The following is a 19,061-nucleotide window of genomic DNA, read 5'->3' as shown; positions in this document are numbered from 1 at the left end:
CCGTGAACATTATTTGACAAACCACAAGCAGAAATCAACCTTGTCTTGAGGCCAAATATGTACAAAACTTACTTGTATTTTAAACAGATGCGCGTTGAGTTTCTCTTTGTGCCGTCGAACAGCAGCTGGAGGACGAGCCGTCCGAGGCTCGGCCCGTTCACCGTGGGACGGCGCTGCCCTGCAAAGCCAACGCACAAACACAGGAACACAACCGGGGCTTTTAAAGCCGTCATTAAATTGTGTATACGGCTAAAAATTAAAAAAAAAAGAGGTTTTAATGCAGTCTGTGCCTTTAACACGATTCTTTTCCGCGTGGCGCTCAGTTTAGTCGCCGTTTCTAGAAGATGAGAATTCAAAGCTGCGCTCGCTTTGTGCAGGGAGGAGAAGAAGCGCCGTCCTAAACAAGATGAGCGGCGGTTCATATTTCAAGAGTCTCAGTCGAGGAGCGGAGGAGCTGCGAGCGTAAACAGAAGTATGAAAACATACGTCGCTCATTCTGGAGAAAGACTTTCATCAGATTTCTGTGACTTCATGTTCCTCCTTTAAAAGATTAAGAAAAATTAAAAAAAAAATGCTTTAAAATGTAAAAATGATGTTGAAATTAGATTAAAAAAAAAAAAAAAAGACCATTTAAAACTGTAACTTTATTATCATAACCTCATGAGGAACAGCGCATTTTTCAAACCATACAAAATAAAACAAAAATAGTACGCCAACGATCTAAACTACGAACATCTGGATCAGAGGATCACACGTGAGAAAGAGACGGCCCTTAAAAACAACACTGCGGCAGTGACCCGGTGACCTTTTTGTACTGACTGTGTTACATCGGGACTAGTTTCCAGATTTTCTATGAAAGCAGACATTATCGATATTAACGCTCAAAACGTGCTCGTTCAGTCATCATTTGAAGGAATGTCGGAAATGACGTCAAAACGCGAGGAGGCTGCAGGAAATAACAAAAGAGCAGCGGCGGCCTCCGACGGCCTCCACGAAACGCAAACAGCACGAGCAGCAGCAGCAGCAGCAGCAGCGCTGAGCTGTTGTCTCGTACAGCGTTTCTGTTACTCAGTTCAACGTCCTCCAAATCGGCGGATCAAATGTGTAGAAGAGGAAAGTCGTGAGACGGACAAACGGCACTGATTCAGTAGCACCATAAGATGCTGTCAGACGTCTGTGGGTTTTTATTACGTGACTTCGAGTGAGATATGTCGGCCTGGATGTAAACATGAGAGTGGACCAATCACAACTCATGATGTCACCGTGTTGGATCGTTCACTATTTATAAGAAAAAGCTCCTGTTAGGTTTCATGTTGAGTCTTTTCAACACGGACCGCATATTGTTGTGGGCGAGCTGGATTTGGCCCGCGGGCCACTGTTTGCCTCCCGTCGTCTTGTAGACACGTGTAAAAAAAAAAAAGCTTGAGTCCTTACAAGCAGATACAAATCAGTTTGACGCGATAACAGCATTGATGTGTAAAGGGTTTTCCTGTTTGTTTGGTCGCACTGATCTAAAGGACAAAACAGAAGAGCAGACTAAGAGGAGGAGGAAGAGGAGGAGGAGGAAGAAGAGGAGGAAGAGGAGGATCCCAATCACTAACGGGAGGAGTTGGAACTGGAGCGCGACCGGTGACGGCGGCGGCCGGGTGATCGAGACCGGCGGCGTACCGGGGAGCGTCGCCGCGGAGACCGAGACCTGAGGAGACAGAAAGAGAGACGGAGCGAGAAAAACGAGCAAAAGAAGGACAGACGGAGAAAAGACAAAGAAGAAGAGAAGATTTAACGTCACAGAATATAAATGTCAATAAAAGCCAGTTTCCCAAATGAACGTCTGCTCCACCGTCCCCAGCGTGAACTCTCCTCCCGTGCCGATTACCTTCTCCTCATCCGAGGCGGACTGCGCCGCCACATGGGGGGTGGAGGAGGCATCCTGCGGGGAGGAGACATCCTGCGGGGAGGCGGACGCACGGTGGGAGCCAACACGGCGGTGACGGTGATCTCCTGCCCGTCGATCTGACCTGAAACACATCAGGAGGAGCGTCGCTCAGATTCACTCCGTCCTTATATGGTCTCTTCACGACAGCTGGTCACGTTCATGCTCCTCCAGCTCCTACCTCCTACAACCTCCTCCACCCTCCTCCTATCTCCTCCTACCTTCTCCAACCTCCTCCTACCTTCTCCTACCTCCTCCACCATCCTCCTACCTCCTCTACCCTCCTCCTACCTCCTCCACCAACCACCTCCTACTTTCTCCTACCTCCTCCTCCAACCTCCTCCTACCTTCTCCTACCTCCTCCACCATCCTCCTACCTCCTCTACCCTCCTCCTACCTCCTCCACCAACCACCTCCTACTTTCTCCTACCTCCTCCAACCTCCTCCTCCTACCTCCTCCTACCTCCTCCACCCTCTTCCAACCACCTCCTACCTCCTCCTCTTACCTCCGTCCATGTGCTTCAGGGCCTTCTCAGCCTCCTCGGAGGTCTCAAAGTCCACGTATGCGTAGCCGTTGAACAGGTGAGGGTGGACGCGGTTGATCGGCATGTCGATCATCTTGATTTTGCCGTAGGTGGAGAAGATCTCCTGGATGTGCTCCTTCGAGGGCGAAAACAGAGAAGACTTTGATATTCGCCTCGACATGCGGACATCCAACAAACTGCTACATTCGTCTCTGGAAGGTGGAAAACATTTCTATCGCCGTGTTTTACCTGCGTGGGACTACTGTCAGAAAACAGAGATCTGCATCGGCACCTCCTCGACAGGGAGGTTTCACAAGCAGCCATTTAATGGAGTTGTCAAGTAGGACGGGACAACTAATCGTATTGTAAAAACCTGGATTCATGCCTTTTGTGAACTCATTTCTAAATGCTTCTGCTGTATTTTCATTCAGTGTCAGGAGCTGCATGAGCAAGTTAGAGAAAAGAAAAACACTTGTTCAAGTGAATTTTAAAAACCAGTGGAGGCAGATGACCTCTGAGTTCTATCAGAGGTCACTTCCTGTTAAAAGGGAGTTTTGGGAATTGTTCAATTGTTTTCTTTCTATAAAAAGGACTTTACCACGTTAAGTGCCCTGAAATAACTTGTGTTGTGATTTGGCGCTTTATAAATGAAAGAGTATTTGGTTTTGTGGCTCCGACATCGCTCGTACCGGTCGTGTGTATTTTGCACTTTGCGGACGTGTTGCGTTAATTTCACAGTGACTCAGTTGTACACATCCTGCAAGTATTGCATTCAGGTTACTGTAAGCTCCGTATTAAAATGAGCACAAGCTGGGTTAGTATGTTTACTACTACGACTTAATCACACAGGATTAGTTCAAAAAAACGCCGAGAGTCCTTTCAGGCTGCCGAGACAATAATTACCAGAAAGGTTCCAAACCCCCCCCCCCGTATATTCTTATATTCAAACTAAATCCAAACAGAAACGCAGTGTGATGCACTGAAGTAACAGAGTATTAACTTCTGTTTTTATTTTTAATGGTTAAACATTTACCTTGACGACGTTGCGGGTCAGCCGGCCCAGGTACACCTTGGTAGGTTTGGGTGTGGGGCTCCTGCGTCGGCGATCTCTCTCGTCCTTCTTTGCCGATTTTGAACTGCCGAGACATTCATCTTTTATTTAAAAATTCATAATCACCGACACGCTCTCATCCAGAACCACAAAGGTTTTGCGTTCCTCTTGCGACGACATTAAATCAGCAGAGCCAGGCGTGAGGAGAGTTGAACGTCAAGTCACAGAGGAGGAGACGTTGCCCGATTTATTACCACGTTTATGTTTTGAAACCCTTTATTGTCACCGGGTCCGTACTTGGAGCGCGAGCGGCGTCGGTTGTTGTGGCGCTGGCGGCTGGCGCTCGGCGAGGAGGACGAGGAGGACGAGGAGCGGGAGCTGGAGGAGCCCGAGTGGCTGGAGGCGGAGGAGCTGGAGCCGCTGGAGGAGCCGGAGCTGGAACCCGAGCTGCTGCTGCTGGAGCTGAACGAGAGAGCACACAATTCACAAACTGAGCCGAAGAAACCGACGTGAATATCGGGGTTAAGATTTCCGGCACCACGAGTGAGACACAAAGTACAATCTGTTAGAAAACATCTGCCTCCCCCCTCCTCCTCCCTCCTCCTCCTCCTCCCTCCTCCTCCCTCCCTGTCGGAGCAGCTCTGACCTGCTGCTGCCACTGGAAGCACTGCGACGGGTGCGGTTCTTCTCTCGGCTCCGGTCTTTGTCCGCTCCCTCCTTCGTGGCTCCCAACTTGTCCTTACTGCGCGGTTTACTCTTGTCGTCCTCCTTCCTCTTTGTCGGGGAAGGCGCCCTGTTGGGACGAGCAGGAAATAAACAAGAGTCAGGAGGATTTAAGACACTCGATATCATGAACACAGGAGGAACAAGTACAGTTTACACAATTTAAACCTTCCCAGCTGCCGTCTGGGATTTAAATAAATGCAATTCTGCTACCAACCTCGTCATTGTTCGCAACCATGAGCTCAAACAGAAGCTGTGGACTGACTTCATGAACACTAAGACATGTACTTTAAAAAAAACAACAACAACAACAACAACTGTCTTTTGATGAGCAGGAATTACATTTATTCATCGAGAACATTTGAACAAAAGCAAATAAAAGATCTGATGTAAAAAAAAAAAAAAAGTGGTATGACTTAAAATCACAAGTACACAAGGTGGAATATAAACTTCTCTCAATGAATCGTTGCCTCAACAGTCAGTTAATGGCGACAACAGCCATGTTGTAGATATATTAGTACATTAATTATTACAGGTCCACGTCCGTGTTTGTTATATTTGTTTTGGAAACAATAAAACAGTATCTAGACGTGCATCTTTTTGAGGACCGCAGACAAATTTTAAGCGGGCCGTATCTGGACCGCGGGCCGCAGCTTGGGCACCCCTAGTCGCAAACGCGGTAAACGTAAACTCTCGTTAAAGGTCGCTGTTGTGATGAAGGTCCTAATTATGCTGCAAACTCATTACGAAAAAAAAAAAAAGAAGACTTTAATCAACTCTGCAGCGATACGTTGTCATATTAAAGCGACTCTTCCGGAGTTACGTCATTGATAAAAACCCTGAGCGGCTCGACGAACACTTCAACACGTTAGCATGAGCTAACATGAGCTAACACCGCGTTGTTCTCATATTCACATGCGCGTCTGAAGCCAAAACGCAGCGCTGCCTGCGACTCGGCCGGGTTTCATTTCTATTTATCGACCACACTTCAGACCACGAGTAAGAAACAGCGAAATACAGAGTTGGCGGCCACTTACATGTTTGCTATGCACCTGCTTCGATGTGGTATTAGTCGCAGGGAGATGACGCACCGTTTGAACTTCACGTTAACCAATCAACGGGCCGTACGCAGCAAGGGCGCAGAGACAGGCGACGGAAGAACGAGGGGTTTATTCCCTCAGCTAAGACTGTCAGGGGAATATTTCGTGATAAGACGAGTTCTGCGTCCCAGTGTGTCTTTGTTCAGAAGCCTAATATCAATATTTGTAACATTTACGGAAATATTTTATGCAATATTATCGTTTAAACATTTCCAACGAGGTTGAATGCAGAAAAACTTGCGCGGGCGACTGGCAGGAAGTTGCCTGACAGGTTGTACTCAGGTAATAATACTTATTGATTTAACGGCGTCAAACGGAGAACACTTTTATACCGCTTCACGATGACAACGTCAGTTCTGTTAATTTAAAATCAAAGTTGATCTTTGTCCGCCACTTGTTGTTGCCCAAGAAAGTTAAACGATGCTAAATTAACAGCGTGGCAACTTAATGCAGTGTGGAGGACACGCACGTCTCCTGGTCCGCGGGTACAGCCGGCTTTCAGATGAACCCCTCAGGAGATGACGAGAGAGATGAAACCTGCAGACCCTCAGGAGATGACGAGGGAGATGAAACCTGCAGACCCTCAGGAGATGACGAGAGAGATGAAACCTGCAGACCCTCAGGCAGCGGCAGGATCCTCGCCCTGACTGTGTTCTCTGCCGCCATCGGAGGCACCTTCCAGTACGGCTACAACATCTCCATCATCAACGCCCCCACCAGCTACATCCAGGGCTTCATCAATGACACCTACGTGGAGCGCTGGGGCACGGGCTTGGAGACCCCCCAGTTGACCCTCATGTGGACCCTCATCGTGTCAGCCTTTTCCCTGGGCGGCTGGCTGGGGGCCCTGTTGGCAGGGCCCATGGCGGTCCGCTTCGGTCGGAAGAAGTCCCTGCTCCTGAACAACTCCTTCCTGTTGGTCGGCGCCTTGCTGGTGCTGACGTGCCGCGTGGCCAAAGCGTTTGAGATGATCGTCCTGGCTCGTTTCCTGGTGGGGGTGAACTCGGGCGTCAGCATGAACGTCCAGCCTATGTACTTCGGGGAAAGCGCTCCCAAACACCTGCGGGGCGCCGTGGCTTTCTCCTCCGCTGTTTTCACTGCGTTCGGGATCTTCTTGGGCCAGGTGGTGGGGCTCACCGAGCTGCTGGGTACGGAGCCTCTTTGGCACCACTTACTGGCTAGTAATGCTTTGCCGGGGTTGATCCAGCTGGCTACCCTGCCCTGGTTCCCCGAAAGCCCCAGGTACCTCCTCATTGACAAGGGAGACAGGGAGGCGTGCGTCCGGGCGCTTCGGAGGCTCCGCGGCAGGGAGGTTTCCGTCTCGGAGATGGAGGAGATGCTTCAGGAGCAGCAGCAGCAGATGTCCGCTGCGTCCAATTCTGGATCCGCAGGTTCTGCCAAGACGCCCTGGTCCCTGTTTAAGGATCGGAGCCTGCGGTCCCAACTCCGAACCGTCATGGCCGCCAGCAGCGCCATGATGCTCTGCGGCAACGACTCCATCTACTTCTACGCCTCCTACATCTTTCTCGCAGCGGGGATCTCGCCCGCCAAGATCCAGTACGTCACCGTCGGCACGGGGGCGTCCGAGCTCACCGCTTCTGTCCTGAGCAACATCCTGATCGAACGCGTGGGCCGCAGGTACCTTCTCGTCGGAGGGTACACCCTCATGACTTTTTGGACCGTGGTGATCACCGTGGCTCTGATGCTGCAGAGCCGCGGGGTGGCGGGGATGCAGTACCTCAGCATGGCGTGCGTGTTCGCCTACATCCTCAGCTTCGGCCTGGGCCCCGCGGGGGTGACCGGCATCTTACCGGCCGAGATCTTTGACCAGGCGGCTCGGCCGGCGGCGTACATGATCGCCGGCTCGTTCATGTGGGTCAGCCTGTTCCTGGTGGGGATGTTGTTCCCCTTCATCGTCAACGGCATGGGGAACTTCTGCTTCCTGCCTTTCCTGGTCGTGTGTTTGGTGTCTGCGGCGTTTTTGGGGCTCACCTTGCCGGAGACGAAGGGCAAGACGCTGGCTGAGATTACTGCGGAGTTTGATCGGCAAAATGGAGGGAAAATGAAGGAAAGTCCGGACGGGCAGATGGGGGAGCCCGCGAGGGATCACTACCAGCTGGGCAAAGCCTGCTCCTTTACCAGCTTATCGAACGGTCCGGACCCCGACCCTGAGAACGGGGACTGAAATGTGGCCTCCGGCGAACATGGAAATAAAACAGACCGTGCCTTCCTGGTGTCTTTATGCACTGTTAGTGTTGGACAGCCTACTGATGTGTCATATTTATGAGCGATGATAATTTTATTTAATTGTGGTCTCTTGAGTCATTTCAGATTTTGCACCCATTAAATGAAATGGGATCGAGAAATATTAGAATGTCCTGCTCAAGGAAATGCTTTACGACTCAAATGACTTCCTTGATTACATAACGTCACGTAGAACAGAACAGAAAAGGCCCCGTGACCTTTGACCAGACTGTAACCTTACCCAACCTCGCTCACTAATGACCCTCTAATGTCACATAGCTCTTTGCTTTAAGTGATTGTGCTGCGATCCAGGAAGCATATGAGAGTACAATTTACCTCCAACAATACCACCTCGCAGCTATTCATACAGACTTGGCACTCTCTGAAGGTCGTGTCAATGATATATATTTTTTTTTTCACCAGAGAGAGTAATCATTTGATATGCTTGTGCTAAGGATTAACCGTTTCAACTCCCCGTCTCTGCACCGTGTTTGTTCATCGTGTCATCTGATTCTGTTTTCAGTCTGTCCGGCTCTATTTACATATTTACATGCTGTATGTACATTTTTACGATTCAGTGACGCAACACGAACCCTATAACTTTTGTTTTGTTTTCCAAGGTATTCATGCATCAACTAGACCGTGGCTATTCAAACTCAACAGCAAAAGGTGCCCAGTAGGAGGATCACGAGGAGCTCCACGGCCACAGGCATCTTGTTGCTGGCCACAGAAAGTTTCAAGCAGGCCTTATCCTGCCCACGGGCCAGAGTTTGAATAGCCCTGAACTAGGACCGTATGTGTAATTTAACTATATTAGTTAAATTGTCTTCATTTATCTGCATGATGTCCATCAGGGAATATATATATTTGCGGTAAAAAAAAACATGCTTTCTCTTTAATCTGAGTTTATGAAAGCAACGCTTCAAAATGGCCAGTAGATGTCGCCAACGTCATTGTCCTTTATGTGTTGAAATGTAAAGCGGTATGACATGCAAATGAAAGAGACAGCAACACCCGGGCGAGGGTGACACTTAAATACAGCAGCTGGTAGTTCACAGGCCTTCTGTATACCATCTGTCGCAGCTTCTGTATGTTCCTTAGTCAGCCATGTATGTATATATGTTATTATTATTATTTTAAATGAAGCAGATATGCAGCTATCCATTGATTCATGCACTGTTGTAGCACGTAGCAGGTGCTGTGCACTCACTGAATGAATGTCTTGTTATGGTACCACTGATTTCCCAAAGCACGGCATGACAATCCTTGTTGAAAATCAAGCTGTATGATTCTCAGGCTATATTTTTATTGTTCCCTGATGATACAAAAAAAAAAAAAAAAAAAGACATTATTTATAAAAATCATATTTATTCAATGCAAAGTACTACTGCATGTACAACAAATTAAACAAAAAAGTGGCCACCCGCACCCTCGACTTCGTTGTGATTGGGTTAGTTTGATTTATTCCGCCTGACTGAGACGACTGCTTTTTTAATTTAGTTTAATCGGCACTTTAATCCAACCGCTCCCACCCACTCCCATTAACTGTTAGAGTAGTGCTGTTTGGTTATGGGAACAAGCGCTGTTTGAAATCATCTCTTTCTCCGGTGGAGGAAGGTTCAAGTGTTCCTTTTCATGTAGCTCTACTACATCATTTTAGCATAACTGAGTAAAGTCTAAATGACAAAAAAAAAAAAGAACAAAAAAAAGATTAGATTTAAATTCAAGTGTGGGCCCCGATATGAAGGATAAATGCGCGAGATGTGAATAAAAAGCCAGAATCCCAGCTGGAAACTGAATATATCTTCTCCTGCTGGTCTTTAGTTTGGACTCGTGTGTTTTTGTTCCAGCAAAACAAACTACGCAGCTAAAAAAAATAAAATACCAAATGTGTTTAAAGTGGTAGAAAGATGCAGAGATCAACAGAAAAAAAAAAAACCAGCCTGCACTTCGGAGATCAGTGTGGTCCTGAGAGAAGGACTGGACACATACAGGAGCGTGTTCCCACACATCCATCAGCCCTCGTTAATCTGTGTTTACGCTGCTCTGGGGTTTTTTTTTGTTTGTTTTTTTTTTGGCTGATGATTGCAGGGATTTGTGTGTGTTTATCAGGGCTCGGGGCGACGGTGAAAACCCTCTGAAGGACGTCCAGGGCTGCGGATCCAGCTCACAGTGAATCCTCAGACTAACCAGGAAAAGGAATGAATGACGTTTAACCAGCTCTCCAATTAGGATTTCTTCGGGTTGATGTTAAAATTCGGTGCCGAGGGGAACTTTTCAGTCTGCAAGCAATTTGACATTTTTGGGACAGTTAGAGGAGGAGATGAATAATAGTCTCATGGCTGTCAAACATGAAACGACAGCCAGAAGACGGTTAGCTTTAGCTTTGTTTTTTGTTTTTTATACCTTCCGAACAAAGCCTGTTTTCAGTCATGATGCTAAGCTAAGCTAACTGTCTAGTCTCACACTTGACATGCAGGTGGTGTTGATCGTCATTGATGTGACTGCAGCGGTTGTGTTTTGGGCCCTGAGCGCTGTCAGGTGACCTCCACTCAATACTGCACCTGAACGCTTCACGCTACGCCTTCTGGTGTCAACACGGTGCAGCTGTCAAAACACATTTTTCCTCACTGCCATTTTATTTCAATAACAAATATCTGACGTGATGGCTAAAATTTGAGAGAGTATGTTCTGCTTAAATTAATTGTGCATATTATTTTACATTAACGGTAGCATCGTGCTCCAGTAGTTTCTCTGCACCACCCCTTCACGTTCACTTGTTGCTCCCCATCTTGGGTATAATGGCTCCTATCAGAAATCAAAGTCTATAAGAGGGCCTGCTTGAAAGTTTGTGAGCACTTCAGAGTTTTCCATATTTTTGCATAAATAGAACTCAAAACATCACTGGATCTTCACATGAGCCCTAAAAATAGATTAAAATTTTTAAAAAAAAAACACAATTAGACAAATGAGACGAACATATTGTACTTGGTGGTTTATCTACTGAGATAAATGATCCAGTTTTACACATCTGTGAGAAGAAAAAGTATCGACTTTCGTGAAAATCTGCTCAAGTTTGGGTTCAAATTTATATTCAAGAAGGTTCACAAAACGTCACGCACCACTGCACTGATGAATTATTTGCGGCGGAGCCTGTGTGTGTTTCTGAGTGTGTAGCCAGTGTGTGTTTCTGAGTGTGTAGCCAGTGTGCGAGTGCACGTCTGTCAGCTCAGCTCACAGCAACGGTGCCATCTCACTGTGATTTTACCCTCTAGATTGCTACTCTGTCACTGTCTGGGATAAAAGCTGCTGTTTGCAGCAATGCAATTGCGTCCTGTCACATCTTGGACCAGTAGTGTCCAAGATGTGACATTTTCGGTTTGAATTTTGCCATGTAAGTAGAAGGACATTTTCCCAAAGTCATTCATTTCTTCAATGGATGAAAGATTTTGTCATCGCGTCCAGGACTGAAGACAAAAGTGTATTGTTTTGTATTGTGTTTGATCTGACATCCATATACGAGAGAGGTGCATCATGTAAATTTGAATTTGTGAATTTCAAAGCGGCGTACGTCTTTGCTCTGATTGCTCTTGGTACCAAGTGGTTCTTCTGTGTCTTTGGTCTTATCGAGGTCAAAGCGAGTTTGGAGGAAGTGGTTGGTAAATGGAGGTGACGCTGAGGCACACAGCGTGTTTCAGCCTGCCGACTGGAGAGTGCAGGTTTCCTTTGGCAACCAATAAGTAGAGTGCAGTGATACAAAGGGGAGTTAAAAGCTTTACCTTTAAATGGACTTCCTATTAGTTACTATGAAGCCATGAGAAGATGTTGTCAGGCACCTGAGAGACTGTAAGAAATGGAAATCAAGCTGTAGGAGGATTTCTTAGGTCAAAAAACTGAATATAGAAAATAATATCAGATGTCAATGACTTTTCTTATTTCCTCTTATTGAAAGAGGGCTGAGAGCACGCAATACACTCGTTACAACAACAGCCTTTTATTAAAAAGTCATTAAATGACGGATTGCTGATAATGTTCATGATGTTTTAATTGTAGAATAGTCTCTAATAATGTAATAGTCTTAAATGCTATTGTATTATCCTGGATTTGAGAGCTGAGATTTATTGGTCCGGAGGTGATATGAATGCTCTTCATGATATCAGATTTTCATGACATAACAAAATGATCACTTTATTGATTGAAAGGTCGATCTAAATAATTATGACTACGCTATCAGGACGGGCGCAACGTCGTACGGGAACTGATAATAGGTGGCAGCACTGCTCCTTATTTCTGGTTACTACTCATTATGAAACAGATGCATGAGGAAAGGCAGTAGATTATAGTTCATCAGAATCAGTGACTTCAAAAGTCCTCTCCCCATTACTTTATCATCGAACGGGTAATTCAACGACAATACGCAAACACTGTGGCACATGGCATGAAGGCAGAGACCAAGTGGAGATCGACCAGCTTATATACCAGAGTGCTAACGAGGCAATAGAGAACAGCTGAGTGGACTCTACTGGAGAGACTGGCAGGTGGTCTTGGCTGAGTCTGGAATGACATCAGAGTTATATCATGGACATGCAACCAACCATAATGAATGAAAAGAATAAGCACACCAAAGGCACCTTGCGTGTTTGTTTTGGACGCCCTGGAATGAGAACGGGTTGGACATGACGTCAATGGAGGCCGACAAAAAAGAATGGGCCAATTGAAACGTAGCCATCTCGTGATTTTAGAGCCATTTTTGTGAAACTAATATGTTTTGTGCCGTGGACCAATGTAGTGATTACACATTTTGATGTTAGACTGGTGTTTGATCGTAGGGATGCCACTTTTTATTTAACAATTCTACCTGTAGTGACTTGTTTGACTTTAAAATCTATTTTTCTGTATAAGTGCATCAGACCGGTTCATCAATCAGTAAACTAAGCTATTATAATTAAAAAAGTAAAGTACACTAGAAAAGCCAAGCCATGCAAATGGATTAATCACGACAACAACGCATTTGAGAAGCAGTGTGTTGAAGTATTTTGAGGTTCGCCATAAAGAGCGCTACCTGCAACAGATCTGATCTTATAGCTTGCCACTCAAATGAGGCAGCACAGGCAAAAAAAAACAAGTGGAGCATGTGTACAAACTTGTCTGTGTGCCTATTTTTACCACCCCAATCCACAGGATTCTTCAGAGAAGCTTGTTTAAAAAAAAAAAAACAGATTGCAATTCCCATAGGACAAATATTTTTTTCCAAGTGGTGGCAAACCAAGAGATCAAGGTCATCCTGCAGATGGTGTAATGTCACTGTTACTAGCTAAGAGATGCACCAGCAGACTGAAGGGTGCCCAGTAGAGGACTGGTTACAAAACAGTCCAGTACAACGGTAACGGTATGTATTTCTATCTTTAGTGAGTGTGAAAGAGAGGCAAATGAGACGAACTCAGAGGGATTGTGAGTGACACATTTAAAAAGGGATCTTCTGACTGCAGAGCATCAAGAATCCAAAGTGGAACCAGCAAACAGAACCACCTTCCTATAAATATTGGTCGGCACAGAGGAGGTGACTCATAATATATATTCCTACCGTGGCCACTCACCAAGACAAATAAAAACTTCTGTTTAGCTTTCTACATACCTTTTGGTTGAGTGATATATTTGCTTTTTAGTTTAATAATCTAACAAGCTCAATCAGCATGTGCAATGATTTATAGCGGTTCTAGAACCGAGCTACGTGAGAGGCGTCTTGATGTATAAATATGCGGACACCTGCCAACCAATCAGAAACAAGGATTTTCCACAGCGATGGTACAATGTCATTCTGTACTCTCTCTATCAGAGTGGATTTCTGCTTTGGCTCCTTACAGCAGCAGCTGAAGTTTAAAATGTATGAATGGTAGAAGACTGACAGGATGCCGGTGAAGTTGTTTGTTTCTGCATGTTTGTACCAAATAAAGCATTTTGATTGGTCACTTCCTGTAAACCTATGAAATTCTCTTTTTTGGTGTTTTCGTGATTTTAACCGACAAGAGCAAAATCTTGATCAGACCAGATTCCTTTAGTCGCTAACAAATGTTATGAATGATCTTTTGGTGGGTGATGTGTTCACATGCTGAGGTTATTCTGGTCAGTGCAGAACGGCAGTGTGAGAAACAACCTCGTCAAAATTCAAGTACAACAAAATCAAGAGAGTCCTGATGTGTAAGAGCAGTATTTGTTAAGTGAAGTATGTCATTTGGAACACAGCATTGGATCTCTTTGCTTTTCTTTTGTCTCTCTGCTGTCCCCTCGCACCAGCCTTTCGAGGCAAACGGCCACCCACCTCTGAGCCTGGTTCTGTTTTTTGTTTTTTTTCCCTTCCAGCCGCTCACGTGGGAACTGTTGAGTTTATAGGTTCCTATTTATAATGTTGTAAAATTCGGTGAAAAGGACTTTATGGTGTTAAGTGCCCTGAAATAACCTTGTCTTGTGATTTGGCTCTATATAAACAAATAAAACTGAATTGAATCAACAAAAGAAGAGAAAAAGAAAACAACCTTAAAAGAAGCTTTTATCTTAAATGACACCTGCAGCGGAATACTTTGGAGGGCCTAAATTAAATCGACGAATACTGTCACAGCGTTACTGCCACCGAGGGGAGGCCTCGGGCATTTTAATGGATGACTGATGCTCTGCAGCCAGGGAGAAGTCCGTTACAGCAGATACGCGGCTCTACGAGCAGCCCTCCTGCAGCTTCCTCTGGATATGCTGACGGGATGATGGCGAAAGATCACCTCATCCGTCTCCCTCATCACTGGGGGAAAATGCATTTAGCAGCAAATGGCAGCCATTGCAAGCATAATGAGGCACCTGGCAAGCACTCCAACAGAAGATATTTTTGTCCGTAGTGGTCGTCAGCTCCACATAAAAGATAGTCTGCTCTGGTGAGTGAGAGGTGTTTTCTGGAGAGCCCAAATGTGTTTGTGCTGTCATATTAGAAATGCAGAGAGGTGGTGTTTTGTATTTACATATTTTAGTCATGCAGCTGATGTTCCAACTGTGGAGATTTTTTTTATTTATTCCTAGCTTACTATCATTAATCAAAAATGTATTATCATACAGTGGTGGCAAACAAAACAGAACCATAGATGTAGATCATGTTTATGAAATGAGAGTCTGAATGAGAAGGGCAGGTCACTTCAACAGCTGAAAGCCAAGATACGAGAGTTCACAAAATAAAACGTGAAGGTGGCAAGACTGAAAGTGTTGAAAAAAGGTGACAAATTTGATCATATTTATTGTATTTGGAATTTAGCACTAATGTAAATTCTTTCGACGTGTCATAGCTTCATATTTTTTATTTTCCATGGAGCTGATTTTGAACGAGTCAGATTATTCATTGTATGCTACCCATGTCAGTTATATATTACTGGCAACTGACCGCAGATGACACTAATTTAATCACAGCTGATTGTGAATGCTCGCAACCTGTAATAAACTAGATTTTGCTGTACATATAATCAAGTTCTGATTGGTAGCATATCAAAACACTTATGGGGCTCAAATAAGAGCAATAATTGACATTGACATACACTTTATAACTCGAGTGTGTACTATTTATCATAAGTCAAAAATGAAATATAGATCAAAATATGTTAGTATTGTTGGCCAAAAGCTTTGCTAGAGCAATGAACAAGGTAAAGACTCTATAACGTATATAAATGTGTGTGTGTGTGTGTGTGTGTGTGTGTGTGCCCGAGGAAGGGCATCTTTGCTTCTTACCTATGAGCTCATCAGCCAGTAGCCCAATCATCAGGAAGCCTAAAGTTGCTCCCACCAATCACATTGCAGAACCCACACATTAATATTTGCATATAAATGCTTTTTAATCAAAATTTTTTTTTTTTTAAAAGGAAGAAGAAACACATTACATTAAATTTTTTTTTTAATAATAATCACGACCACTGTCACAACAATAGGACTTAAGTGTTGTTGTTGTTGTTGTTGTTTTGTTTTGTTTTTTAATCATAGGATGGTAAAATTCAATAAATCTTTCAGAAATCCAGATTTGTCATGTGTTTTTTTAAAAATGCACAACACATGGTTTTCCTAAGACAATGTATAAAAAGGTATTGAGGTTAAGTTGGGATAGAAGCTGTAAATTGATAAATGTAGACCTACAGTATGATGTCATTTTTCAATGTGAAGCCCAAATCATATTTTTGTCAGTGACTTTCTGTGTTTTTGTTTGTAATCTGCTTTGCGGCGGCAGGAGGAAGCAATCCCACCGGCAATTTAATCATTAGAAACACAATCATTCTCTACGTCATTATTTTCATAGCAGAAAATGATCCATTATGAGCAATAAATGGAATGGACAGACATCATTTATAATTCTGCACAGAGCTTCAGCAGCAGCGAGCTTTCGAACCAAAGACAATCTTTCACCAGTCGAAGCAGCAGGACGACTCATCTTTTACAATTGTGATTGTCAAGCAGCTGCGGTGTCGTTCCTATTCACTGTCCTGTCGTTCTCAACACTGTAAAGCAGACAGGAGGCTAATATGAATGCACGTTGCACAATTTCTGTCTTCGAGATATACCTCAAGAATTATTTGCTTCATGACTTTCTTTCTTCCCATGAAATCTGCCTTCTACTGAAAAACATTTTCCCCCTCGACTCCTGTATCCTCCGAGGCCTGCGACACACTGCCTGCCCGGCGTGTGCGTTATTGAATCAGTCAGTTTCTCTTTGACAATATCCATCAGTGTTGAATTTTTGAGGTCCGACAAGTGATGAGTTGTAAGCAAAAAGTAGGCACGTGGTTTTTGTTTAACTCGGACACACACTGGCTCTCACACAGAGACAGAGGAGCGATACAGGGAGGGAGAGCGGTGAAGAAAACGCCGGCCTTCCCCTGGTGAAGTGTCGTCATGACTACAGCGTGTTTTTGCTGTGATTATATGGTACAAATATAATCGCAGACCGTGAACCGTGAACGTGAAAAATGGGTGTCAGATAAAAAGCATTATCGGTTCAAAAGGGATTTTTTTTTTTCTTTCTGAGCTCTGATTTTTACTTTTGAAAAAAAGTTTGCATACCCTTACAAATCTGTAGCAGGGCTACTTACTCCTCTTTCTCTACAGCCTAACTACCTGGTACAGCCGCACCAGGTAACTGACAGATGCTGGAGTCCTCTCCTGTGTTCACTCCATGAAGACACAAGGAAGCAGATCTCTTTAATTAATTGGGGTTCAAAGTAAAAGCACAGTGCAGCAAAAAAAAAAAATACTTCCTGTATGAGTCAATTATGGTAAATAAAAAAAAAACCCTGTGTTTTCACCTTGAAAAGGGGGGATGCTCCCCAGCTCCCTCACTGGTCATAGACACCTCATTAGTAGTGATATAAAACAGGAAGATTTTGAATTATATATATTTTTTAAATAACACAACATACCTCAAATTACAGGATATATGTTATTTTCTGGCATCATCTTTGTGCCACGGTGGCGAACACTACACTGACCCTGTTCTTCCTGGGTCAGTTCAGACAAACTCTCTAATGTATTTAACACACTAAAAGCAAGATTTAAATCACGTTTCTGGCCATGATTATGCTAAGGATTGCTGCCTGCACTTGTGAAATAATGAAATCTATGCAAAACTCTTAATTAGTAGGAAATGAAATGCGTAGGAGCATGATATTAGCTATCTGTTCATTTGGGATGACATAAATTAAGTTTTTTTTGTGTGTCTTGGAAAGAAAGAAATAAGTGAGATGAATTCTGTCTGTGCCTGCTCACTGCTCAGTCCCTCTTCATTTTCATTAATTGGAAAATATGCAGAGGAGAGGATAAAGTTACAGCGGCTGACAAACTGTTATTGCTTATTATAAAGTGCCTCTAATGGTAGAGAATCTGTCTCCACCACTTTACGTTTTTCTGTGTTTCATCCTTGTTTTCGCCCACCGCTCTGGCTGTCTTGATGCGGACAGGTGAGCCGCTGAAGCATGCATAATGGAGGCGGAGAGCACAAAGCACAGGGGTCTGGATGCTGTTTTTGGCTGCAGACGTGATTTCCTTTTCTTTTCTTTTTTTTTTTACTGCTTAATCAAGTCAGATCATAAAGCAGCTCCTCCAGAGTAAACTGGATTATAGCTGGGGGCAAAGGTCAGGATGCAGCAGTGTTGAAGGAAACTATAGCCAACCTCTCCTTTGTTCTGCTGCACCAGAGCCCAACAGTGTGGCAGCCAAACACGCACTGTAAACCTTCTGCTGACCAAGAAACGCTGCTTCCTGTTGAAGAAATGCAAGCTATTGCCGTGTCCTAAATCATCATCCCCGCCTCTCCTCCCCACATTTCTGAAAGCTTAGAGGTTTCCCTTGTGTTATAACATAGACTTGTTTTTTTTTTTAAAGTATCTATATAACCGTATATCAAAGTTACAGCAGAGTATATTGACACCATGTAGCCTAATCATAAGTATTATAATTATGTTTGAAATTTACAGCTAAATTGTAAAAAGTCTTGTACTGTCGTTACCTCGTTCAATATTTTTCACCCAACTTCACTATTTATTTACCACATTTTGTTCAAGCATTAGATGAAATGATTGCTATCACTCATGTCTGTTTGCTAATTATCAAGATTCAACTGGCAGCTAGTTAGCTTCACACGGTGCTTGAAATAGAAAAAAAAAATAAATGGTGCCAATACTCCCTTTATTTACTTGTTGGGAAATCAAAGCAAATCATAAATACATTCTGATTTTCTACTAGGAATGAAAGATAAGTTACTAGGAGACCAAACTTTTCAAACTGACATAGTAACTTTCCTTTTGCTCATTTAGAAACTGCACATGTACCTTCTGCTGTGTATATCCAACCATCCGTCCATTTTCTGCCACTTACCCAACGTCAGGTCACAGGTGCAGCCGGTTTAACAAGATTGTCTCAGCATTCCTACCCTGAGAAGCATTTTCTCGCCACTCCCGGGGGATCCTGAGGCATTCCCAAGCCAAATAAGATATACAATCTCTTTAGTGTGGCTCTGCTCTGAGCTCCCTCCGGATGCCTGAGCTCCTGACACCTATCTCTAAGGTAAGGAGGCTGGGTAAATCAAAAGCCTGGGGCAGCAACCCAAGCTGTGCACACCACAGTAGTATCTAAGTAAAACCCTCCCAAGTATCTTAAAGGTCACGCTGAAGTGATGGTCGGAGGTGATTAGGTGTAAATGGAAGATACTCATTTAACAGTGAGTACCTGCTGATACCGAGTCCCAATCCGATTACTTGTATTTTTCGAGATAATACAGCTGCAGTGCCCAGATCCAGGTTCAAACATCTTCACAGCAACAACTCTCTGCACTCCCATTTTAATTGCTAATTTTTCAGGCCATTTTGCAGCTGGATATAGTTTGTAGCATCTTAAAACATGAATGAGGATAGCGATTGAGGATTAGGATGAAAAATTCAGAGCCCCCTGTGGGCACTTTAACAGAATAGCCTGAC

At 44.3% G+C, this 19,061-nt stretch overlaps 1 protein-coding gene and 1 pseudogene across 1 annotated transcript; one reads left to right on the top strand and one right to left on the bottom strand.

Moving 5' to 3' along the window:
- Positions 1-626: 626 nt before the first annotated feature.
- LOC138202258 (RNA-binding protein with serine-rich domain 1-like) lies at positions 627-5,340 on the bottom strand. Its single transcript, XM_069156130.1, has 7 exons — positions 5,269-5,340; positions 4,155-4,301; positions 3,806-3,970; positions 3,491-3,593; positions 2,440-2,593; positions 1,877-2,018; positions 627-1,696 (listed from the first exon to the last, which is right to left on the bottom strand). Coding segments are annotated over exons 1-7 (813 nt in total). The 5' UTR covers positions 5,271-5,340; the 3' UTR covers positions 627-1,596.
- Positions 5,341-5,463: 123 nt separating this feature from the next.
- On the top strand, positions 5,464-9,903 carry LOC138202257 (solute carrier family 2, facilitated glucose transporter member 11 pseudogene; annotated as a pseudogene).
- Positions 9,904-19,061: the final 9,158 nt, after the last annotated feature.

Source organism: Embiotoca jacksoni, unplaced genomic scaffold (genome assembly GCF_022577435.1).
Source record: "Embiotoca jacksoni isolate LCO1_2020_lvr unplaced genomic scaffold, fEmbJac1.0.p SCAF_20, whole genome shotgun sequence".
NCBI lineage: Eukaryota > Metazoa > Chordata > Actinopteri > Embiotocidae > Embiotoca > Embiotoca jacksoni.
Note: the sequence above shows the minus strand (reverse complement) of the source record. Positions and strands in the feature narration are given on the sequence as shown.

Coding starts and splice junctions, on each gene's coding strand:
- LOC138202258 (XM_069156130.1), bottom strand. Junction 2,019..2,439: donor CCTGAAGCACATGGACGGAG/GTAAGAGGAGGA, acceptor GATGTGTTTCAG/GTCAGATCGACGGGCAGGAG. Junction 1,697..1,876: donor CCGCCTCGGATGAGGAGAAG/GTAATCGGCACG, acceptor CTGTCTCCTCAG/GTCTCGGTCTCCGCGGCGAC.